Raw genomic sequence first — 21,307 nt, forward strand, 5'->3', positions numbered from 1 at the left:
AGCCCTGCGATGTGACTCAACACATCCTGGTGTAGATGATGGAATAAATATCATAATGCAACCTCTAACATATATGTCTGTATTTTCTATCAAATATGTAAGCTACTGAACGTGACAGCAATACAAGTGATTCTGGGTACCTGAACATTTATTTTTATATACATTTTATTTATTTTAATAATATTTTAATATATTTATTTAAGCATAACCCAAATTAAATAACTCAGTAAGGGTCGTTTTCTATTATTGTAAATTCAGATAGAAACATGGTTATTACACATTTAAAGCCTGGAATCAGAATCACGACTTTACTGGCGAGACAGCGCCATCTAGCGGTGAAAGTAGAGTATAGCCCATATCATATTTTTAGATAACTAAAGTGGTTGTGACTTAACCCTATTGTAATTTTGAGAATATTTATCCAAGTTTTAATGAACATTATACACCAGTTAGTTCCGAAGTAATTTGATTGGACAGTTGAAGGAGGTTGGAGAGAGGCAGAGATCGCGTCGGTGGATTTCTGTCATTTCTAACTGCAGTTGCGGCACTACGCCGACGTGGTGGCGGGCGGGGGCGCTGTTTCGCAAATAAGTTAGCTTTCGTTTTTGCTAGCGAAATAGCTGATAGTTGATGGATGTTGACTGCTCAAGGAGAATACATATGTGACACCGTTTCATTAAAAGGTCCTCATGTCGGCAATTGTGAAACCTCGCAATCGAGCCAAACAAGTCTTGTGAAAAAATGTGTTTTCCGATTTTTGGCATAGGAAGACAAATGAAGCGATGAAGAACCCACTCGATATCATATCCAACAGTTTTACATTCACTAAATACCTACATTTAGTTAGCAAAGTCGGGTGGGGGGTATTAGTGTGGCAGTGAGTGTAGCCACGCCCACCCCAGCTGTATTTAAGTAGCCATGTGCATGTGGACCTGTTTGTTGACAAGTTTACAAGATGGATGCTGAAGCTCTCGCTAATGCTATCAACAGAATTTCATAAGCAGGCAGAAATATCGACAGTGGGCAATTAATGAACTCCTTCATATTGGACTATACACCGAACTGGAACTCCGAATCTGACGATGACAGATGACAACAGAATTTCAGACATTGATCTCCACATCAGTTCACTATTCATGGCACAGTCGTCTGCAGACAGACCTTCTGCTGTGTTCTTGGGTAAGTTTTAGTGAGTTACATGTGTTGTTTACTAGGATTTTGTGTTGTTTACTTAGGATAGCCAAACTGTTATTTGTTGTTTTGTGAGTAAGGTAGATAGCGCCGTTGTTAGCATCAGTTATCAAACCACTGAAACTGCTCACCACAATTATGCCACCCCTCTACAAAACTAATAGGAGATGGTGGAAGGAAGAAATAGGTTGTCAAAGATAAAACATAATGAATAAATACATTTGTTGCAGACCTAGTGAACATGCAACATACTGTAATATGTTTCTAATAGAGGTCTGTTTTAGAGCTAGTGGTCTAACAGAGGTTTGGATAGAGGTCTGTTTTAGAGCTAGAGAGAGAGAGAGAGGGGGAGAGAGAGAGGGGGAGAGAGAGAGAGACAGAGAGAGAGACAGAGAGAGAGAGAGGGAGAGAGAGAGAGAGAAAGGGGGGCTCTCGTGCTAGCTAGAAGCAGCACACGTGTGTGAATAAGGTCACTGTGACTGAAGGAAACCACAGCCCAGGGTCTCTGATTGGAGCAGCGGCTTCCGGAGACTTCCGGAGACAATGAGATTCATCTCTGGGCTGAGAACTACGGGGGGGGGGGGGGGTTTCTTTCTTTCTATTCACACCCACTGCAACCTTGGTCACTCACATAACTCAGGGGAGGCTGGCGGAGGTAGAAATCAGAGGACGGGGCTCATTGTAATGCATGGAATGGAACTCTGACCAACCCGGAACTCGATGGTTTGTCTGATAGTCTGCGACTTTCTTTCAAATAGCCTACTTCTGGTCAGAAGTATTTGAAAGACCCTGCCCACCCCACATGCAACTGTTTTTTCGTTGCTTTTTTACTACTAAAGCCACAGAAAGCACCTCTTCACCTGTGTCTAGGTGTTATTGTTGTGTGCCAGTCGAGGTATTCATCACAATGACGTTTGATAGCGTTCCTCATTCCGTTCCATGCATTACAATGAGCCTGTCCTCTGATGTCTACCTCCACCAGCCTCCCCTGTTATGTGTCTGAAGGAACTCAATGCCCTGAGTTAACCCTGAGGTGCTACTGTGCATTTCCTATAGCCTACATGCGATGTGGTCGGCACGCAAACTAAAAGCCTCCTCCACCTGCTTTTGTTTTCTGAGAAAGAAAGGGCCTTTCTTTTTCTCTCTCTCTGTCTCTCTCTCTCTCTCTCTCGCTCTGTCTCTCTCGCTCTGTCTCTCTGTCTCTCTCTCTCGCTCTGTCTCTCTCGCTCTGTCTCTCTGTCTCTGTCACAAGACCTCAGAGAGAGACACAGGTTCCCACAAACAGACAAGAGATGTGTATCAGTCAGACGTCGCTGTAGAGTCTATAGCTACAAGACGTGGAAGTGTTCTAGAGTCTGGGTGTAGTGTTAGACTCTGTAGTGTTAGATGCCCAGCGGTACATCTGGGTGGAAATCAGTGGAGGCTGGTGGAGGTAGAAATCGGAGGACAGGCTCATTGTGATGCTTGCAATGTAAGTGATGGGGTTTTATTTATTCCTTTATTATAATCACATCTAACCTTTAACCTTTAACCTTTGCCAACCATAACACAGCTGGATCTAAATGACAACCGACTCTCAGCAGCTCAACTCATTAGAACTCATATCTGTCTGTTACTTTGTCCATGTCTCTGGATCTGTGTGTGTGTGTGTGTGTGTGTGTGTGTGTGTGTGTGTGTGTGCGCGCATGCGTGTGTGTGTGTGTGTGTGTGCGCGCATGCACGTGTGTGTGTGTGTGTGTGTGTGTGTGTGTGCGCGCGTACGTGTACGTGTGTGTGTCTGTGTGTGTGTCTGTGTGTGTGTGTGTGTGTGTGTGTGTGTGTGTGGTGTGTGTGTGGTGTGTGTGTGTGTGTGTGTGTGATTTCAGAGCACTGCAACAGATACCTGTCTCTCAGCCCGTCATATGTCTGAATTCACTCAGGTAATGTCACTGGACGAAAAAGCGACCTTGCATAGATGACATGGGTGCCACAGTAACTAACTCAACTGCCACAATAAGAAGTGAGTAGCCAACTCAACAAAGCCTTTAATTCGTGAGTCACTTACCCTCCCATGGCTATTTGGCTTTGTGTTATTACCTCATAACCTACTCACTCCAATACATGTATGTAACATCATTTGAGATAATTGTACCCAAAGTCTAATTTCTGGTAGTCAGGTAGTAAGATTTTTACCTGTGTGCAGGAAGAACAACAGACGGCGAAGGCGCCAGACCAGACTAGGTGATTGTGAGTGAAGATATTATCAAAGCGGACTCGCCTGTCGATCACCCGTACGCTTTGATAATATCTTCACTCACGATCATCTAGTCTGGTCTGGCGCCTGCGCCGTCTGTCGTTAATGTCGAGCCCTGTAACACTGTGTGACCCAGCTCCTCACCCTGGGTTCTGTGGGGTTCTGAACCCTGCCAGGTGCCGGTCCCCCACACAGGAAGGAGGAGGTGTTGGGCCCGGCCCACTACAGCCTCATCGGCGTCTCCTCACTCACCATCCTGGCTCTGCTGCTGCTGGGGACCCTGTGGCTCAGAAAGTAAGACGTGCTGCCTCAATTTTTATTTTTTATTTAACCTTTATTTATACAGGTAAAAAACACATTGAGCCCCAAGGGCTCATTTTCAAGTGTGACCTGTTCACAGGCATACAACAACAACGTCCACCACAAACAAATACAATACAAAACCTGGCCTACATAGTCTAAAACTAAACTAAAACTACATAGTCTAAAACTAAAACTAGTCTAAAACAGTCTAAGATAGTCTAAAACTAAACTAAAACTACAAAACCTAAAACTAGACAGCTAAAGAGCTAGGGACAGGGAGGGGTCAGCAATGGGCAAAAGGGAGGGTCAACTCAATTGCAAGAACAAATCATAGACTCGCACTGTATGTCCCTCAGCAAGAGCTTGAAACTGGAAAGAGGGATTCTTGGGTCTGTATGGGGGGTGGATGTTACCTCTATGGGTCTGTATGGTGGTGGGAGTTACCTCTATGGGTCTGTATGGTGGTGGATGTATAGTGGTATAGCCCCATAGGTGACATGTAGCACCCATAGCACCCATACACACAGATTTGTGTTCTATTTCAAGTATATTCAAGAGGTCAAGTAATAAGGGTTAGGGTTAGTATAAGGGTTCAGACATTAGTGCCAGTCACAGGGTTCCCGTGCTGGTCTTAAAAATCCGTAAAGTCTAAAATCCAGCAATCTGATTGACAAGGCCCAAAGTTTCAGTTATTAGGTCTAAAAAACCGAGGTGTTAGGTCTACATTTGACTTGTTGAAACTTGTAGGAACCCTTCAGTCAGTTAGTACAGTAGATCAGTGGAGGCTGGTGGAGGTAGAAATATTTTCATACCATTCCTTATGGATTCCTTAATCCATCCCATGCATTACAATGAGCCCGTTCTCCAGTTACTACCTGCACCAGCCTCCTCCTGCAGAAGATACTCAGAACAGAGAGCCCCCCCCCCCCCCCCCCCTCCTGTACCATATGGATCGGTCCTCATCCCTTCTCACTCTCCTCAGGTACCGTTCCTTGGTCCGAACCATTAGACACCTGCAGGGGGGAGCAGGGCGACGCGTACACGTTCACGCTGAGGAGTCTCCGGCCCTCCTGCCCCCCGCCACCTCATCACAGCCCCCTCCTGGCAGGTTCGAGGAGGTGCAGGAACAAGGGGAGGCCGAGCGGACCCCGTTGCACCGACACAAAACCAAGTCTGTCTCCATGTTACCATGGAGACCCCCGCAACCGGTAAGCGTACTGATGCGATGACCAATCGAAATTAATTTGCTTACGAGAAGTGTCCTACTTTCCTCTGCAAGGGCGGCAGACACAACAATCATAAAAGTGAACAGATGTATGTACTTAACTTAACTTAGCATGTGAATTCATACATAGAATGTATAGAAGAACCAGAACACATGGTTTGATTATATTCCATTGTATAACAACCGCAATGCATCATGGGTCGCAGGGCAGTCGTTTCAGCAGGTCAGACCTGACCCTGCTGCAGCTGATCAAGGCGGGGAAGGAGGGCGTGTTCTACAAGGCCAGGATGACCCGGGGAACCTGCAAAGGCCACGACCTGTTCACCTGCAAGATCTCTAAAGAGGGTCAGGACCACATAACACTAACCCTAACCCTAACCCTGTTCACACAATATCGTACAGGGCGAGTACTGTTCTTGAGGGGCAGACGTTTTGGAAAGCTGTGCTTCAAGATCACACAACCTGGTTTTCACCAAGTGGTTGTTGTTGTTGTTTTCAAGGTGTCACCCCCAAGCGTGTAGACGTGGAGGTGTCCATCATGAGGAAGCTCGTGCACCACAAGAACGTCCTCCAGCTCCTGGACTGGAACAGCTCCGAGGGTGAGAGGAACTCCTTTATCTGCCCTTGGATCTTAGATCAGCGGTCTCCTAGATCCTTCATCACTCCTTCATCACTCCTTCATCACTCCTTCATCACTCCTCTATCACTCCTTCATCCCTCCTTTATCTTAGATCAGCGGTCTCCTAGATCCTTCATCACTCCTTCATCACTCCTTCATCACTCCTTCATCACTCCTCTATCACTCCTTCATCCCTCCTTTATCTTAGATCAGCGGTCTTCTAGATCCTTTATCACTCCTTCATCACTCCTTCATCACTCCTCTATCACTCCTTCATCACTCCTTTATCACTCCTCTATCACTCCTTCATCACTCCTTCATCACTCCTTCATCACTCCTTCATCACTCCTTCATCACTCCTTTATCACTCCTCTATCACTCCTTCATCACTCCTTCATCACTCCTTCATCACTCCTTCATCACTCCTCTATCTTAGATCAGCCGTCTTCTAGATCCTTTATCAGTCCTTTAACTGCCCTTGGATCTTAGATCAGCGGTCTTGGTCGAGGTTTTTAAAAAAACTGCTAAAGACTGTCTTGTATAGACATGCTTTTGGATAGCCCCTAGGGCCTGTCTCTCTGTGTCCTGCTGATGCTGTTACACCTGTTGTCTGTTACTTGTTTTTATTTTCACTTGTTTTGCCTGTTTTGAACCTGCTGTGGCTTTTGCTCTTGTATGATGTTTTATTGTGTTTCTTCCTTGTTATGAAAAGCACTGTGTGACCCTTGGTTCTGGGAAAGGTGCTGTACAAATACATTTTACTAGATAGCTACCTGTTGATGTAACACAGAGCAATGTGTGTGTGTGTGTGTGTGTGTGTGTGTGCATGTGCGTGTGTGTGTGTGTCTGTCTGTGTGTGCGCACGTGTGTGTGTGTGTACGTGTGTGTGCGCACGTCCGTCCGTGTGTGTGTGTGTGTGTGTGCATGTGTGTGTGTGTGTATGTGTGTGCATGTGCATCTGTGTGTGTGTGTGTGTGTGTGTGTGTGCATGCGCGTCTGTGTGTGTGTGTGTGTGTGTGTGTGGTCCTAGCACCCTATGTGTTGATCATGGAGTTCGTGAGCTACGGGACCCTACGCAGCTTCCTGCAGACCCACAAAGAGCGGCTGAGCGAAGACCCGGAGCTGCAGAGCCTGCTCACCATCGCCTCCTACCACATCGCCTTGGCCATGGAACACCTGCGCTCCAAAATGGTGCCCAGTTTCCTCCTCCTCCCTTTCGTAGCCCACTATACTAGCTGCCACTGACACTCACGCTCCAAAATGGCGGCCATTTTTTTCCTCCTTCTCCCATTTATACCCTATCATACTAGCTGCTGAGATTTAACTTATTTAACACTAATCATCATTCTGTCAAAGACGTGGCGTGGCGTCAGTGATAAGGAAACGTGGCTACAAATCAAATCAAATCGTATTTAGTATCATAGCTTACGAATTATACGGTTCTATCTCCGTTTAGGGTAGTTCAGAGATATTGAGCGTCAAAGTTTTTACATTCCATTATGTTTTAGTGAGATGGAACCTTTGTATTTTATTAATTACTAACTCAAAAATGTCAACATTTTAAAAAATAACACCACACAGGCATTAATAAACACCTAATGGATCAGATTATGTAAAAAACTCAATTTTGACCAAAAATGGAGATAGAACCTTATAGTTCTAACGTCACGAGCGTGTTGTGGGCTGTGCTGCAGGTGGTGCACTGTGACCTGGCGCTGAGGAACATCCTGGTCAGTCAGTTCCCCTGGGAGGTGAAGGTGGCGGAGTTCGGCCTGGCGAGGGACCTGAGCTGCATGAGGAGCCGCCGCAGCAGCAGCCGCAGCAGCAAGCACTCACGGGTCAGAACCTCACCTCCTCCTCCTCCCTCCCTCCCTCCTTCCTCCCTCCCTCCCTCCCTCCCTCTCCCCTCCTCCTCCCTCCCTCCCTCTCCCCTCCTCCCTCCCTCCCTCCTTCCTCCCTCCTTCCTCCCTCCCTCCCTCCCTCCCTCTCCCCTCCTCCTCCCTCCCTCCCTCTCCCCACCTCCTCCTCCCTCCCTCCCTCCTTCCTCCCTCCCTCCCCTCCTCCCTCCCTCCTTCCTCCCTCCCTCCCTCCTCCTCCCTCCCTCCCTCCTTCCTCCCTCCCTCCTTCCTCCCTCCCTCCTTCCTCCCTCCCTCCCTCCCCTCCTCCTCCCTCCCTCCCTCTCCCCTCCTCCTCCTCCCTCCCTCCCTCCCTCCTTCCTCCCTCCCTCCCTCCCCTCCTCCCACCCTCCCTCCTCCCTCCCTCCCTCACCTCCTCCTCCCTCCCTCCCCTCCCTCCCCTCCTCCTGGTGCTCCTCTGTGGGTCAGAACCTCCCCTCCCTCCCTCCTCCCCTCCTCCTCCCTCCCTCCCCTCCTCCCTCACCTCCTCCTGGTGCTCCTCTGTGGGTCAGAACCTCCCCTCCCTCCCTCACCTCCTCCTCCCTCCCTCCTCCCTCCCTCCCTCCCTCCCCTCCCTCCCCTCCTCCTGGTGCTCCTCTGTGGGTCAGAACCTCCCCTCCCTCCTCCCTCCCTCCTTCCTCCCTCCCTCCCTCCCTCCTTCCTCCCTCCCTCCCTCCCTCCCCTCCTCCTCCCTCCCTCCCTCCTCCTCCCTCCCTCCTCCTCCTCCCCTCCTCCCTCACCTCCTCCTGGTGCTCCTCTGTGGGTCAGAACCTCACCTCCTCCTCCCTCCCCTCCCTCCCTCCCTCCTTCCCCTCCTCCTCCCTCCCTCCCTCCCCTCCTCCTCCCTCCCTCCATCCCCTCCTCCTTCACCTCCTGGTGCTTCTCTGTGGGTCAGAACCTCACCTCCTCCTCCCTCCCTCCCTCCCTCCCCTCCTCCCTTCCCTCCTCCCTCCCCTCCTCCTGGTGCTCCTCTGTGGGTCAGAACCCCCCCTCCTCCTCGTGGACCTCTTATAGTAGGTAAAAAGGCACGTCTGTTCTAGTGTTAAGGCTAACAGTGTTTCCATGGTGCTGTTGTGTGTGTAGGAGCGCGTGCCCCTGCGCTGGTACCCACCTGAGTACTTCAGGAACAACTACTACAGCTTCAAAGGGGACGTGTGGGCGTTCGGCATCGTCAACTGGGAGATGCAGACATTTGGTGAGTCGAGAAACACGACATCAGGCGATAACAACATCAGTCTGAAGGGTGGTGGCTGTGGCGCAGGAGGTAGAGTCGCCGTCTAATGATCACAAGGTTGGCGGATCAGCGGTTCGAGCCCCGGCTGGCCACATGTCGAAGTGTCCTTGGGCAAGACACTGAACCCCAAATTGCTCCCAGTGAGCGGCGCCGGCGCCTTGCATGGCAGCTTGGCACCGCCATTGGTGTGTGAATGTGTGTACGAGAAAATGCTGGTCTGAACTGTGGGTTGTTGGGGGTATTTACCACTGTTTGCTAGCCAATCAGAATCCATGCTGTTGTAGAATTCTTTTTTTTTTTCACCTGCAGGCACCTTACCCTACCCTAACATGGAGACGTCGGAGGCGGTGGTCTACCACATCTGTGCCGGTCATAAGAACAGCGACCCTGAGGGCTGCAGGCCGGAGATGTAAGTCCATCTGTGGCTCAGCTGGTAGAGCGTGGTGGTGCTAGCAATCGTGACGTTAGAATTATAAGGTTCTATCTCCATTTTTGTCAAAATTTAGTTTTTTACATAATCTGATCCATTAGGTGTTTATTAATGCCTGTGTGTGGTGTTATTTTTAAAATGTTGAAATTTTTGAGTTAGTAATTCATAAAATACAAAGGTTCCATCTCACAAAACATAATGGAATGTAAAAACGTTGACGCTCAATATCTCTGAACTGCCCTAAACGGAGATAGAACCTTATCATTCTAAACTCACGCAATGTTACGCTTGTGGGTTTTGGTAGAAAGTGAAGATTCACCTCAAAAGTCTCAAAACATCTGACAAACTGTATCGTGAGTGACGAACTAGGCGAGGTAGTTTTAGCACTGTCTGCAGATGTCCTGACTCCATGTAACAATTGATTAACTTAGTATTCTAACTCTCTATCTCTCTCACCGACACACACATGCACACGCACACACACACACACACACACACACACACACACACACACACACACACACACACACTCAGTCTACAGATAATGCGAGACTGTTGGCTGGAGCCTTACACCTCGAGACCCTCTTTCACAGACATTGTCAGAATCCTGGAGAACATCATGGAGGATGACTCAGTAAGCTATCCCCTCTCTCTCTCTCTCTCTCTCTCTCTCTCTCTCTCTCTCTCTCTCTCTCTCTCTCTCTCTCTCTCTCTCTCTGTCTCTCTCTCTCTCTCTCTCTCTGTCTCTCTCTCTCTCTATCTGTCTTTCTCTCTGTCTCTCTCTCTCTCTCTCTCTGTCTCTCTCTCTCTCTCTGAGAATCGTTTCAGAATACATGTATGTATTCTGAAACGATTATTGATTGTAAATACATGAATTTAATGTTACAACTGTGTATTTATTTTTTATATTATGTGGTGGCTGTTGTAGAAAAGCAATTGACCATTGGAGGGCGGGGGGGTTGTGGACTCATTTACCACTGTACAGGGTTTTCCTACTCGGCTTTGCCTCGTGCCACAACCCTGTACCCCTGTACACAACCCAACCCCCTTCCTCTCATGGTAAATTGCTTCCGTTACTAGCATACTGCTGCTAACAATGTTTTTAATATGTTAATGTGAATGTTGCCTGCCTCCTGACAGGATTATGTGGATGTGGGGACCCCGATGCTGCTGGCTTCAGGAGAGGCAGAAAACCGTGAAAGCATCACGTCAGAGTTTTGAACTATAATTCATCATTTGAACAGTTTTCAGAAAGATCTATCAGGCAGCTGAGCTTTAAAGGGTTGTTACAGAACTGAACCAATATATATAACATGTCACCTATCAGTGTTGAAAAAGGTTATGTCCGTCATTCAACTTTTGTTCACGATGCATTTGAGGCAATCTTGAGCTGAGAAAATTGGTTTTCTAATAAACGTTTTGTAATACCATCAAATGTCACTCAACTAACTTAACATTATTACCAATATAATATATAGCCTGTCTAACGATTAGGTATTCTTACCACAAGCACACTCTGGGTAGTAATCATGCTGTGTAATATGACATTAAGTCAACTTTATTCATTATAAACTGATAGTAGTGTGGGGGTGAGGGGGGGGCAGCTCTACTGAAGGAATTAACCAACCGTAGTTGTATATGAGGGGAGGCTGCTGGAGGTGGGAGATGGAGGACGGGCTAATAGTTAGAAATGGAATGGAGTTAGGAACGGTACCAAACACGTGTGTCATGTCCACTGGCGGACACATGGGGGGGGCAGGGGGGCCGACCGCCCCTCCTGGTGCCCCCACCACAGTTGAAAAACGTCTCTCTTAAGTGCCCTTTTGAGTGGCAAAAATGCCCTTTTGAGTGACGAAAATGAGAGGTTGTGCCCTATTGGTGCCCCTTCAATGGTCTAAACTTGACCATGTGCCCCCACAGTTGAAAAACGTCGCACTAAAGTGCCCTTTTGAGTGGCAAAATTAGAGGATGTGCCCTATTGGCTGCCCTTCCAATGGTCTAAACTTGACCATGTGCACTGATGGGGGTCCCATGTTGTGCAGTAGGTGCCCTTTTTTTCTTTTCGCCCCCCTTGCCCTTCAAACAGCCTGAGTCCGCCACTGGTCATGTCAGATATCCTCTTGTTAGTTAGTGGTCCCGATCTGACAGAAAGTGCGTATTTAAGAGTAATCTAATGACAATAACAAGGATAGTGGCTTACACTTATGAAAGCAGTTTCATGATGGCTAATTCCAGTCATTAATGAATGATAGCATGAATATGAAAACATGAATGTTATCTTACTCAACTTATGTTTCAGTAATGCTTGTCAATAGTGTTATACCCAGGGACGGCTGGTATCAATGGGCTAGCAGGGCTAAGCCCCCCCTATCTTTTACAATAAAGATGAGAAAGTTATTAAATTAAAGAAATATTAAAATATAATAATTGTTGAATAATATAATTCATATATAATAATTGTTCAACCTTAGAACTGATTGATTTGGGTGGAATTTCATTCATTCATTCATTCATTCATTCATTCATTCATTCATTCATTCATTCATTCATTCAAGAGCAGCAACAGCACCGAATATTCACACACAAAAAATCAGGCTATAATAGTTATTTAGGGGGGAGTGGCGTTGTGGGAAATGGATTCTTCCAGGAATACAGGAGTAGAGATTTCACTTTCATTTCTTCAGACAATCTGAGTGGCTATCGTGACGACGATACAATGACAGTGAACTAAAAGATATGGGCGATGTGGGCTATGCTGTAGTCCCACCACTAAATGGCGCTGTTTCATCGGCAAAGTCATGACTGCCTATAATGTGTAATAACCATGTTTCTGAATCTGAATGGACAATCATAGAAAACTACCCTTCCCTTCCTGATGATTTTCATTCGGGTTCTGATTCTGCTACTTAAGAAGCTGATTAAAAGTGTATTGCATTTGCAAGTGCTGCAAATTATTATTAAATTATTGAACCATTTTAACCATAATCAGGATTTACCGGTAGTGATGGGTTTCATGTGGGAAGGAGAGGGTGGATGACGCTTATGTGGTCCAGGATGACGCTCAGGTTTCGGACTTCGGAGGATGGGGAGACAATCAGCTGACAATAGGCACTCTCTGAGGAAACGAAAGTTAAAGAGCTTTCTCCTCACATTGCATCCTTTAGAATCGGTTTCCCCCCATGCCACTCCCCTGAACAGTTGTATCATTTATATACTGAACCTGTTCGTTCACCGTCACATGAGAGAAGTCATCCATCCTCTCTCCATCTCAAGCTTTAAGTTTCCTTTAAACACTTTAAACACTGATCTCGTCATGAATAACACGCTGAACCAACAGTATGAGGAGAAGGTGCGTCCCTGCATCGACCTGATCGACTCCCTCCGTTCCCTGGGGGTGGAGAAGGACCTTGCGCTGCCAGCCATAGCCGTGATTGGGGACCAGAGCTCGGGGAAGAGCTCCGTGCTGGAAGCGCTGTCGGGGGTGGCTTTACCCAGGGGGAGCGGTGAGTTCACATAGAATGAATGAATGAAAATAAAATAAAAAATAGAATGACTGATTTTGAAAAGACTGATTTAAAATAAAATAAAATAAATGTGGGTTTGGTGTAGGGCTGGGACGACACGCCGACGTAATCGACTACGTCAATACGTCGACTTGCGTAATGTGCGTCGGTGCGTCGCCAAAAAACCTGCAATTGCGCCACTGCGCCGACGTGGTGGCGGGGGCGCTGTTTCGCAAATAAGTTAGCTTTCGTGTTTGCTAGCGAAATAGCTGATAGTTGATGTTGACTGCTCAAGGAGAATACATATTTGAAAGTACAGAATGCCTGAGAGCCTTATATTGCATTATATTACATTATATTTTGAATGGTCATCTGGTGCCTGAATATTGTGTTTTCCTTTACATAAATAATGACATTTCCACCATAAATTGATGTAGAAAGGGCACAAATTGGTGCATATCAATTCACCAGAATGCAAGAAATTAAGTGTTTGATGTTTAAGGACCCCCAGACAGCCCTGCTTCATGGGTCCCCCCCCCGATGTCAAACACCACTGGTACCACCTCCGCCTCATTTTGAGCCAGGAAAAAAACCCTGATGGCCACGTTGGCATTCAAGTTGGCTAAACATAGCAGTGAGTCTCCCCTGTGTCTGGGGCTGTTTGACAGAGGCAGTTACAGTAGTAGTAGCAGGTCGCCGAATTAAAGGTGTCTGTGTTTAATTGCGGGCCCACAGACAGCCCCCATACATCAGCTGATCATTTAAAGGGGCGGCCGTCTGAGTAATGTGCATGTCACACGCTGCTTTGTTTTATAAGAGCAGCAGCTATTACCCAGTGTGCTTTATAAAGACACTGTTAAACGGAGAGAGACAATACAGCCATTATTTTGGGGGAAATTAAGTGATACATTAATCGAACAGTAAAAAAAATAACCGTTAGACTAATCGACTAACCGAAAAATAATCGCTAGATTAATCGTTAGAAAAATAGTCGTTTGGGACAGCCCTAGTTTGGTGTATAATGTAATGACTAGCCCAAGGGCAACACTTTGGTTTGGGGAGTGGGGGGGGGCACGGAAGATTTCTTTTTTTACATTTGAAAGTAAAATGCATCAATTTGGTGCACTTTGAGGGCAGAATTAATAGGATACATCTATGAAGAACTAGACACATCACTCTGTTGACGAGCATAAACGGTTGTGCTATAAGCAGCAAGCACATCAAAAGACGAAGCTTAATAATAAACACATTCGTAAATACAGATTTCAGGAAGCTCTTACGGGCAGTCAGTTAAAAGTTTTTACAAACTAACTGTAAACATGCTGGACACCAACAGTAACATTACCATCAGTGGGGGGGGACAGAATCTAGGTTTTGAAAAGTGGGGGGGACATGTCCCTCCTGTCCCTAGTGGAGATTACTCCCCTGGACTAGGGTTAGGGTTAGTCTCTTGTCTCTTTACTCTAGGATGTTTTTTATTGTTTCATTTCCTCTTCTCCGCTCCTCCTCCCCTTATGTAGGTATTGTGACTAGATGCCCCCTTGAGCTGAAGATGAAGAGAAGGAGAGAGGGAGAGGAATGGCATGGGAAAATCAGTTACCAGAACCATGAGGAGGAGTTCGACGACCCCTCAGAAGTGGAGAAGAAGATCAGAGAAGGTGGGTTCACTTTCACTGGCCTCACTGGCCTGCAGTTACACTTTACTGCACTTCAGAACTTTGTTTCATTATACAGCTGCTCGGCAATTAGTCAGTGTGTTTCTGATCTCCTTTCCATGGGCTTCTAAAACACATTTGTGTTCAAAACACAACTTCCCCCCCTCCAGCCCAGGATGAGATGGCTGGTGTGGGAGTGGGGATCAGTGATGACCTCATCAGCTTGGAGATAGCGTCCCCTGACGTGCCAGACCTCACACTCATAGACCTGCCAGGCATCGCCAGGGTGGCTGTCAAGGGTCAACCTGAGAACATCGGGGAGCAGGTAAAAGCACGCTCCTCCCTCACTAAAGATTGTGAAAACAAAAGGCAGTTTTGACAATGTACATCTACATTTCCAGATCAAGAGACTGATACGGAAGTTCATCACAAAGCAAGAAACAATCAGCTTGGTAGTTGTGCCATGCAACGTTGACATAGCAACCACAGAGGCTTTGCAGATGGCACAGGAGGTGGACCCAGAGGGGGAAAGGACTTTAGGTAAATAAACATTAATGTTCTGCAGCGCACATTTGATTGAATACCCCATTGTTAGGAAGCAGGCTGAACCTTTATGAATCATGATGCCATAACTGTGTGTGTGTGTGTGTGTGTGTGTTTATCATTGCACAGGCATCCTGACCAAGCCTGACCTGGTTGACAAAGGCACGGAGGAGACCGTGGTTGAGATTGTTCATAATGAGGTCATCCCCCTGACTAAAGGCTACATGATAGTCAAGTGCCGCGGCCAGAAGGAGATCATGGAGCGGGTCTCACTGACGGAGGCCACAGAGAGGGAGAAGGCCTTCTTCAAAGAGCACGCACATCTCAGGTCAGACCAATGCCGTATGTTTTAAAATTCTTAGAAAAGAAAAGAAACAAAAAAAAATCATCCCTTGGATGGTTAGTTTAACAAAATAATAAAATCACTATGTACACAAAGAGGTACAAACGATAAAGTGACAAAAATATAGCCAAACAGCCAAAACTAATAACAATTCAAATCACCAAAAGAAACACACAATCTCCAAACACTCTCAAATAACTAACAGATCTCAACAATGTAACTCCTACACAGACTTCAGACAAATAGATCCCAAACGAGGGTGAGCAGGGTCTTCTTCTTCTTCTTCTTCTTCTGTTGGGTTTAACGGCAGCTTGCAGCCTTCACGTTGCACTACTGCCATCTTCTGGATTTATCCAATTCCTACATTGTCCATTTCGTCGTATCAGGCCAGTTCTCTTGAGAAATCTGACATCTGAAGATGCTTGGTGCTGATTGTCCTTGTCGGTCATGAGGTTGGTATTGGTTGGTTGTTTCGGCCCAGGTGACCCCTTCTGGTTGTTGGTGCTTTTCCCTCCAAAGGAGGTGGAGCCCCTGGACCAGGAAGACAGTCTCCTATGACTATGTGACACATTTAAAGAGACACACACAGACACTCACACACACACACACACACACACACACACACACACACACACACACTTCCAGGCTACTGATAGCTGTCACACCAACTTATAAACTGTGACTGTAATGGTTGGGTTTGCGGATTGGACCCAGAAGGAATGCAGATCAATAAGCAGACGACAGGCAGCAAACTCAAACAATGGTCTCTCACGATCAGAAGCATTGTTCTTTTGTATTTGATGACTTGTTTGATCGATTGATAGCGTAAAACCTAAGTTGTGAATGAATCGTGAGCGTCAATGCTTTTCTATGACACTACTGATGACGTATCAGGGTCTTGAAGGGTTGTCCCGTTTCATAGGGAAAGATTTCAACCACTATGGCTTGTGGCTCTGTTCCCGAAATCTTCGCTCAAAAGCGAGTGGCACTCGAAAACGAGCCGTAGGGGTAGAAAAGGGAATCGGGATTGGGCCTAAGTCCCCAAAACAGGCTAGCAAAAGGCAGGAATAGTGGACTAACACATGTGTGTGGTGTGTGTTGGACTTTGTATTTTTCTCATTCATTCTACAGTACACTTTATGATGAAGGCCATGCAACCATCCCTAAACTGGCGGAGAAGCTAACCCTGGAACTGGTGCACCATATTGAGGTGAATGAATCTTTCATTATATTTCACTGCACTATATATTCCATAGTTCGTGAGCTTAGAATGATAATGTTCTATCTACGTTTAGGGCAGTTCAGAGATATTGAGCGTCAAAGTTTTTACATTCCATTATGTTTTATGAGATGGAACCTTTGTATTTGATTAATTACTAACTCAAAAATTCCAACATTTTACACACAGGCATTAATAAACACCTAATGGATCAGATTATGTAAAAAACAAAATTTTTACCAAAAATGGAGATAGAACCTTCTAGAATTCTAACGTCACGAGTTGTTGCTGAACCTTTGTGGCCTTGAACGTTTGGTCTCTCTAGAAATCCCTTCCTCGTCTGGAGGAACAGATTGAAGCGAAGCTGGCAGACACGCATGCTGAGCTGGAGAGATACGGCACTGGACCCCCCTCTGATGCAACTGAGAGGCTCTACTTCCTGATCGATGTGAGATTCTTGGCCTTGATTTTTTTTTTTTTTTGAGTGGGGCAGTCCCACTCATATTTTCATTTTTATTGTGACAGAGATAGTAGAGATTTGACAGGAAGGATGGGTGAGAGAGAGAGAGAAGGGATGACATGCAGGATATGTCCGTGGCCGGAATCGAACCGGGAATCCATCTGTTTGTTTCTCTTTCCTTTACACACTTCTCCTTCTTCTTCTCCTTTGTGTTTCAGAAAGTGACAGAGTTCAACCAGGATGCTGTCAACATGACCACAGGAGAGGAGCTGAAGAGTGGAGACAGGTTGAACATCTTCTCCACGCTCAGGAAAGAGTTTGGGAAATGGAAGGCCCATCTGGACCACTCTGGAGAGAACTGTGAGTGCTCATCTTTGAGTGAACATCAGGGTTCCCGCGCTGGTCTTAAAAAGCAACAGCAATCCGATTTATAAGGCCTAAAAAGGTCTTACGTTTCAGTTATTTGGTCTAAAAATGAGGTGCTAGGTCTTAAAAATGAGATCCTGCAAGGAAATCAGTCCGACCACATCTACGCGGAAATTAATCAAGCTGGAACCCAAAAAATGCCAATTCGCTTCCTTTTTTGTCTGTATGGCAGTGAAATCCCTAATTTCATCACCTCAAGGATGACAAAAAGCTATCATATGGTGTCACGAATAGGTCTAAAATTATATTCAAAGAGGTCTTAAAAAGGTATTAAATTTGACTTGTTGAAACTTGTAGGAACCCTGGAATATGCAGATAAGTTACATTCAAATATTTACATACGATAAAGAACAAGTACATATTGACCTACTCCACTATGATGATAACAGTATCTCCATTTGACTCAAATAGCAAAGTTAAATAACATAACAAAATGTACATGAACCTCAAATGATTTGCTATGTTATTTAACTTTGCTAACCTCTATTCACATAGTTGCTCATGAACTTGATTAATTGAGTATAAATCAAAATAACGTTTTAGAGATTTGATATTGCAGTTAACAAGAAGATTGAGAAAGAGGTGGCTAACTATGAGGAGATGTACCGTGGAAGAGAGCTTCCTGGGTTCATCAACTACAAGACCTTTGAGGTGATGGTGAAGGACCAGATCAAACTGCTGGAGGAACCAGCCGTCAAGAAGCTGAAGGAGATATCAGGTATTGCTGTCCATAAACATGCAGGCATGGGAAATATGAGACAAGAGCCTATTTCTGCTGCTTGAACTTCGTTTTGAGCTGCAAGCATGCCCATTTAGATTTTTGTACAAAAAATGCCCCAAACATTGTCTTCGTCATGTGAAGGATGGTACTATTGGTTATCAGCTCATTGTGGCAGGAAACAGAGGGTTAAGATTAAATGTTATTTGAACATTCTGGGCCCTATTATGCACTTCTTAACTTGCCGTCTTAAGTGTTAATTAAGACGCACCACCAGGTTAAGACCTACCGCCACCCTTATTATGCGCTTCATACGCGCTACTGCTATTATGCCGGTGTCGATAGGCGCCCACACATAAGACGTAAAACTCCCGTGCATATATTGCTCATTGTGGGAGTGTTCATATGTTAATGAAGTGCACTAGGCGCCCCTGCTATTATGCGATCTGACTTTGCTCCTATCGCTAAGAAGTGGTTTGAAAAGTTCTTAAGTTTAGACTTCATGCACGTTTTGAAACACGAGCGCGCCTCCGTGGTTTGCGCATGCATGTGGGCACACATGAACACGCACGTGGCTCCACGGCAAGACGTCAATTACGGTCACAGTATAAATGCTTTATTTCAGAAGGGAGAGGCAGAGAAGCGCGCTGACCTCCTTCTTAGGACTTCCATAATAGCATAGCGCTAATGACTCAACGCAGCCGGTTCTTAAAGGGAATGGCACCTGGCACGCTGATTGGGTTGATTGAGAAGACGCCCAAAACACACCCATGACTAATTTCTTTGCTTAGCGCCGGGTTTTAGGCGCCCACTACAGCACGCATAATAGCAAAGTGGCCTTGACCACGCCTCCACGTCTTAAGTTTAGATCTACCGCCTCGTCTTATTGATGAAGTGCATAATAGGGCCCACTCTGTTATGTCTTGATGTTTTCTCTAGATACCGTAAGGAAGGCCCTCATACAGCTGGCTCAGACTAACTTCACAGGACTACCTAACCTCCTGAAAACAGCTAAGGTATAGTTTGGCTTAATACCATTATAGCGTTGCTGACACAATTTATTATCAAAATACTCTCACAGTTGGCCATAAACAGTTTTTATTGTACAATATATACACACACACACACAGTATAATATGATAATACCACCATTTATCGTTAACTGAGTGATTTGTTGACCTCCAGACTAAGATTGAAGTCATCAAACAGGAGAAGGAGATCATAGCAGAGTCTATGCTGAGGACGCAATTCAAGATGGAGCTGATAGTGTACACCCAGGACAGCATTTACAGCCACAGTCTGAGTGCGAGGAAGAGGGAGGAGGAGGAGGAGGAGGATGAGGAGGAGAGAGCAAGGGTTTTAAAAAACAGAAAGAGCCTTGTGTACTATGAAGCAGACAACCATGCCTCCCTGCAGGAGATGATGCTGCACCTCAAGTCTTATTACCAGGTAAGGCCTTGAACACACTGGACGCCTCTCAGGGCTCGACATTAACAGCGTTTTACTTGTCCGGAGCAAGTAAAACTTTCGCCGGGTTTGTTTGCGTGAGCTCGATGACGCTGCTAGATCCTGGATATTTTTACCTGTGTGCAGGAAGAACAACAGACGGCGCAGGCGCGAGACTAGACTAGATGATCATGAGTGAAGATATTATCAAAGCGTACGGGTGATCGACAGGCGCGTACGCTTTGATAATGTCTTCACTCCTCGATCATCTAGTCCAGTGTTAACCAAACACTCCTAAACAGGCTTATACTTTACTGTAACACAACACAAACACACTTATACTTCCCACTAAGGGACACCATCTCCTCTTCTTGCAGTAACTGTAACACAGCAACAATGTTAATGCACTTTAGCACTAACGCTATAGACATACAATGTATTATTCACTCTTCTGCTGCCATTTAGTCATGTTTTTTTGCGGCCTTCACCAGATTGCCAGCCAGCGTCTGGCGGATCAGGTCCCCATGGTGATCCGCTACCTGGTCCTGCAGGAGTCGGCCTCTCAGCTGCAGAGGGAGATGCTGCAGATGATACAGGACAAGGACAACATGGAGCAGCTGCTGAAGGAGGACAGTGACATTGGCAGCAAGAGGGCGAAACTGCAGAGTCGTCTCAAACGCCTGACGCAAGCACGCATCTATCTGGTGGAGTTCTAGAGTAAACAGTTCTAGAGTAGACAGTTCTAGAGTAGACAGTTCTAGAGTAGACAGTTCTAGAGTAGACAGTTCTAGAGTAGACACTGGCCTGACATGCAGAGTTTGCTTGTCATCTTGAGAGTGCTTGAAGTAGTAATAGAGAAATGCTGAGTATTTGTGTTTATCTTACTTTATTTCTATGCATGTTGTAAATACATGTTTTGTTATTTGATTAATGTACTATATGGTTTAGCTGGTGTCCTGGGACCAAGGGTTAGGGTTAAACAATCACTGGCTCTTTAATGCACACTGAGATCAAAGAGGCGCTATATTTGGTCAGTTTTATTACATTCATTTTAGCCTACCTCTTGCTCATTCTGGAGATGGGTCAAAAAGCATTTTTATTTTGCAATGTTGTTTTCTTTAAAGACAAAGCAAGACAGACCCCACTGAGCCCTGCGATGTGACTCAACACGTCCTGGTGTAGATGATGGAATAAATGTCATAATGCAACCTCTAACATATGTTTGTATTTTATATCAAATATGTAGGCTACTGAACGTGACAGCAATAAAAGTGATTCTTGGTACCTGAACATTTATTTTTAAACCACCATCAGCATTGAGTTGTGCTTTTTAAGCAACATTTAAGCGTAACCCAAATTAAATAAATCAGTAAGGGTCGTTTTCTGTTAGGGTCTTTTTTTTATATATATAGGGTGCCATTTGGACTTCATAACTTGTGAAAAATAAATTGTTGATTTACCTATATTTTAAAAAACATAGTGGTCGAGCTCAGGCACCTAAATTGTATTTTATTTAGAATACACTCTGTTAGTTGAATAGGGCTAACAGGGTGGACATTTTGAGTTAAAGTTAGCCTTTAGCCTGCCTGTGTTAGCATAATGCCTAGCATGACCATGAATACTTGATGGGGAATCTAATTTGCACTAATCACTTTTTTTGAAATTATTCAATTTGATTGATCGCTCCAATATTTAGGCCTAACAGGGTGGACACGTTATGGTCAACCACATTAAACTCACTGGATAAAAACATCAAAATCAGATGGTAAAAGAGGTAGAAAATCACACAGCTTACCACATTTGAAATCCCCTCCACTGATGTGATGTCACCTCATGAGAGTGATGTGATTGGGAAATATGTTTT

General features: G+C 45.5%; 1 protein-coding gene across 1 annotated transcript; it reads left to right on the top strand.

Moving 5' to 3' along the window:
• Positions 1-12,443: 12,443 nt before the first annotated feature.
• LOC308171022 (interferon-induced GTP-binding protein Mx3-like) lies at positions 12,444-20,159 on the top strand (the record flags this gene model as incomplete). The annotated part of the gene is made up of 12 exons (XM_080545888.1): positions 12,444-12,633; positions 14,154-14,291; positions 14,459-14,613; positions 14,690-14,828; positions 14,961-15,159; positions 16,306-16,384; positions 16,719-16,841; positions 17,072-17,213; positions 17,839-17,997; positions 18,937-19,013; positions 19,183-19,446; positions 19,935-20,159. 12 exons carry the CDS (start codon positions 12,444-12,446, stop codon positions 20,157-20,159), a joined length of 1,890 nt encoding a protein of 629 aa, XP_080402014.1.
• Positions 20,160-21,307: the final 1,148 nt, after the last annotated feature.

The sequence above is a fragment of the Nansenia antarctica genome, assembly GCF_963989245.1.
Source record: "Nansenia antarctica genome assembly, chromosome: 15".
Classification (NCBI taxonomy): domain Eukaryota; kingdom Metazoa; phylum Chordata; class Actinopteri; order Argentiniformes; family Microstomatidae; genus Nansenia; species Nansenia antarctica.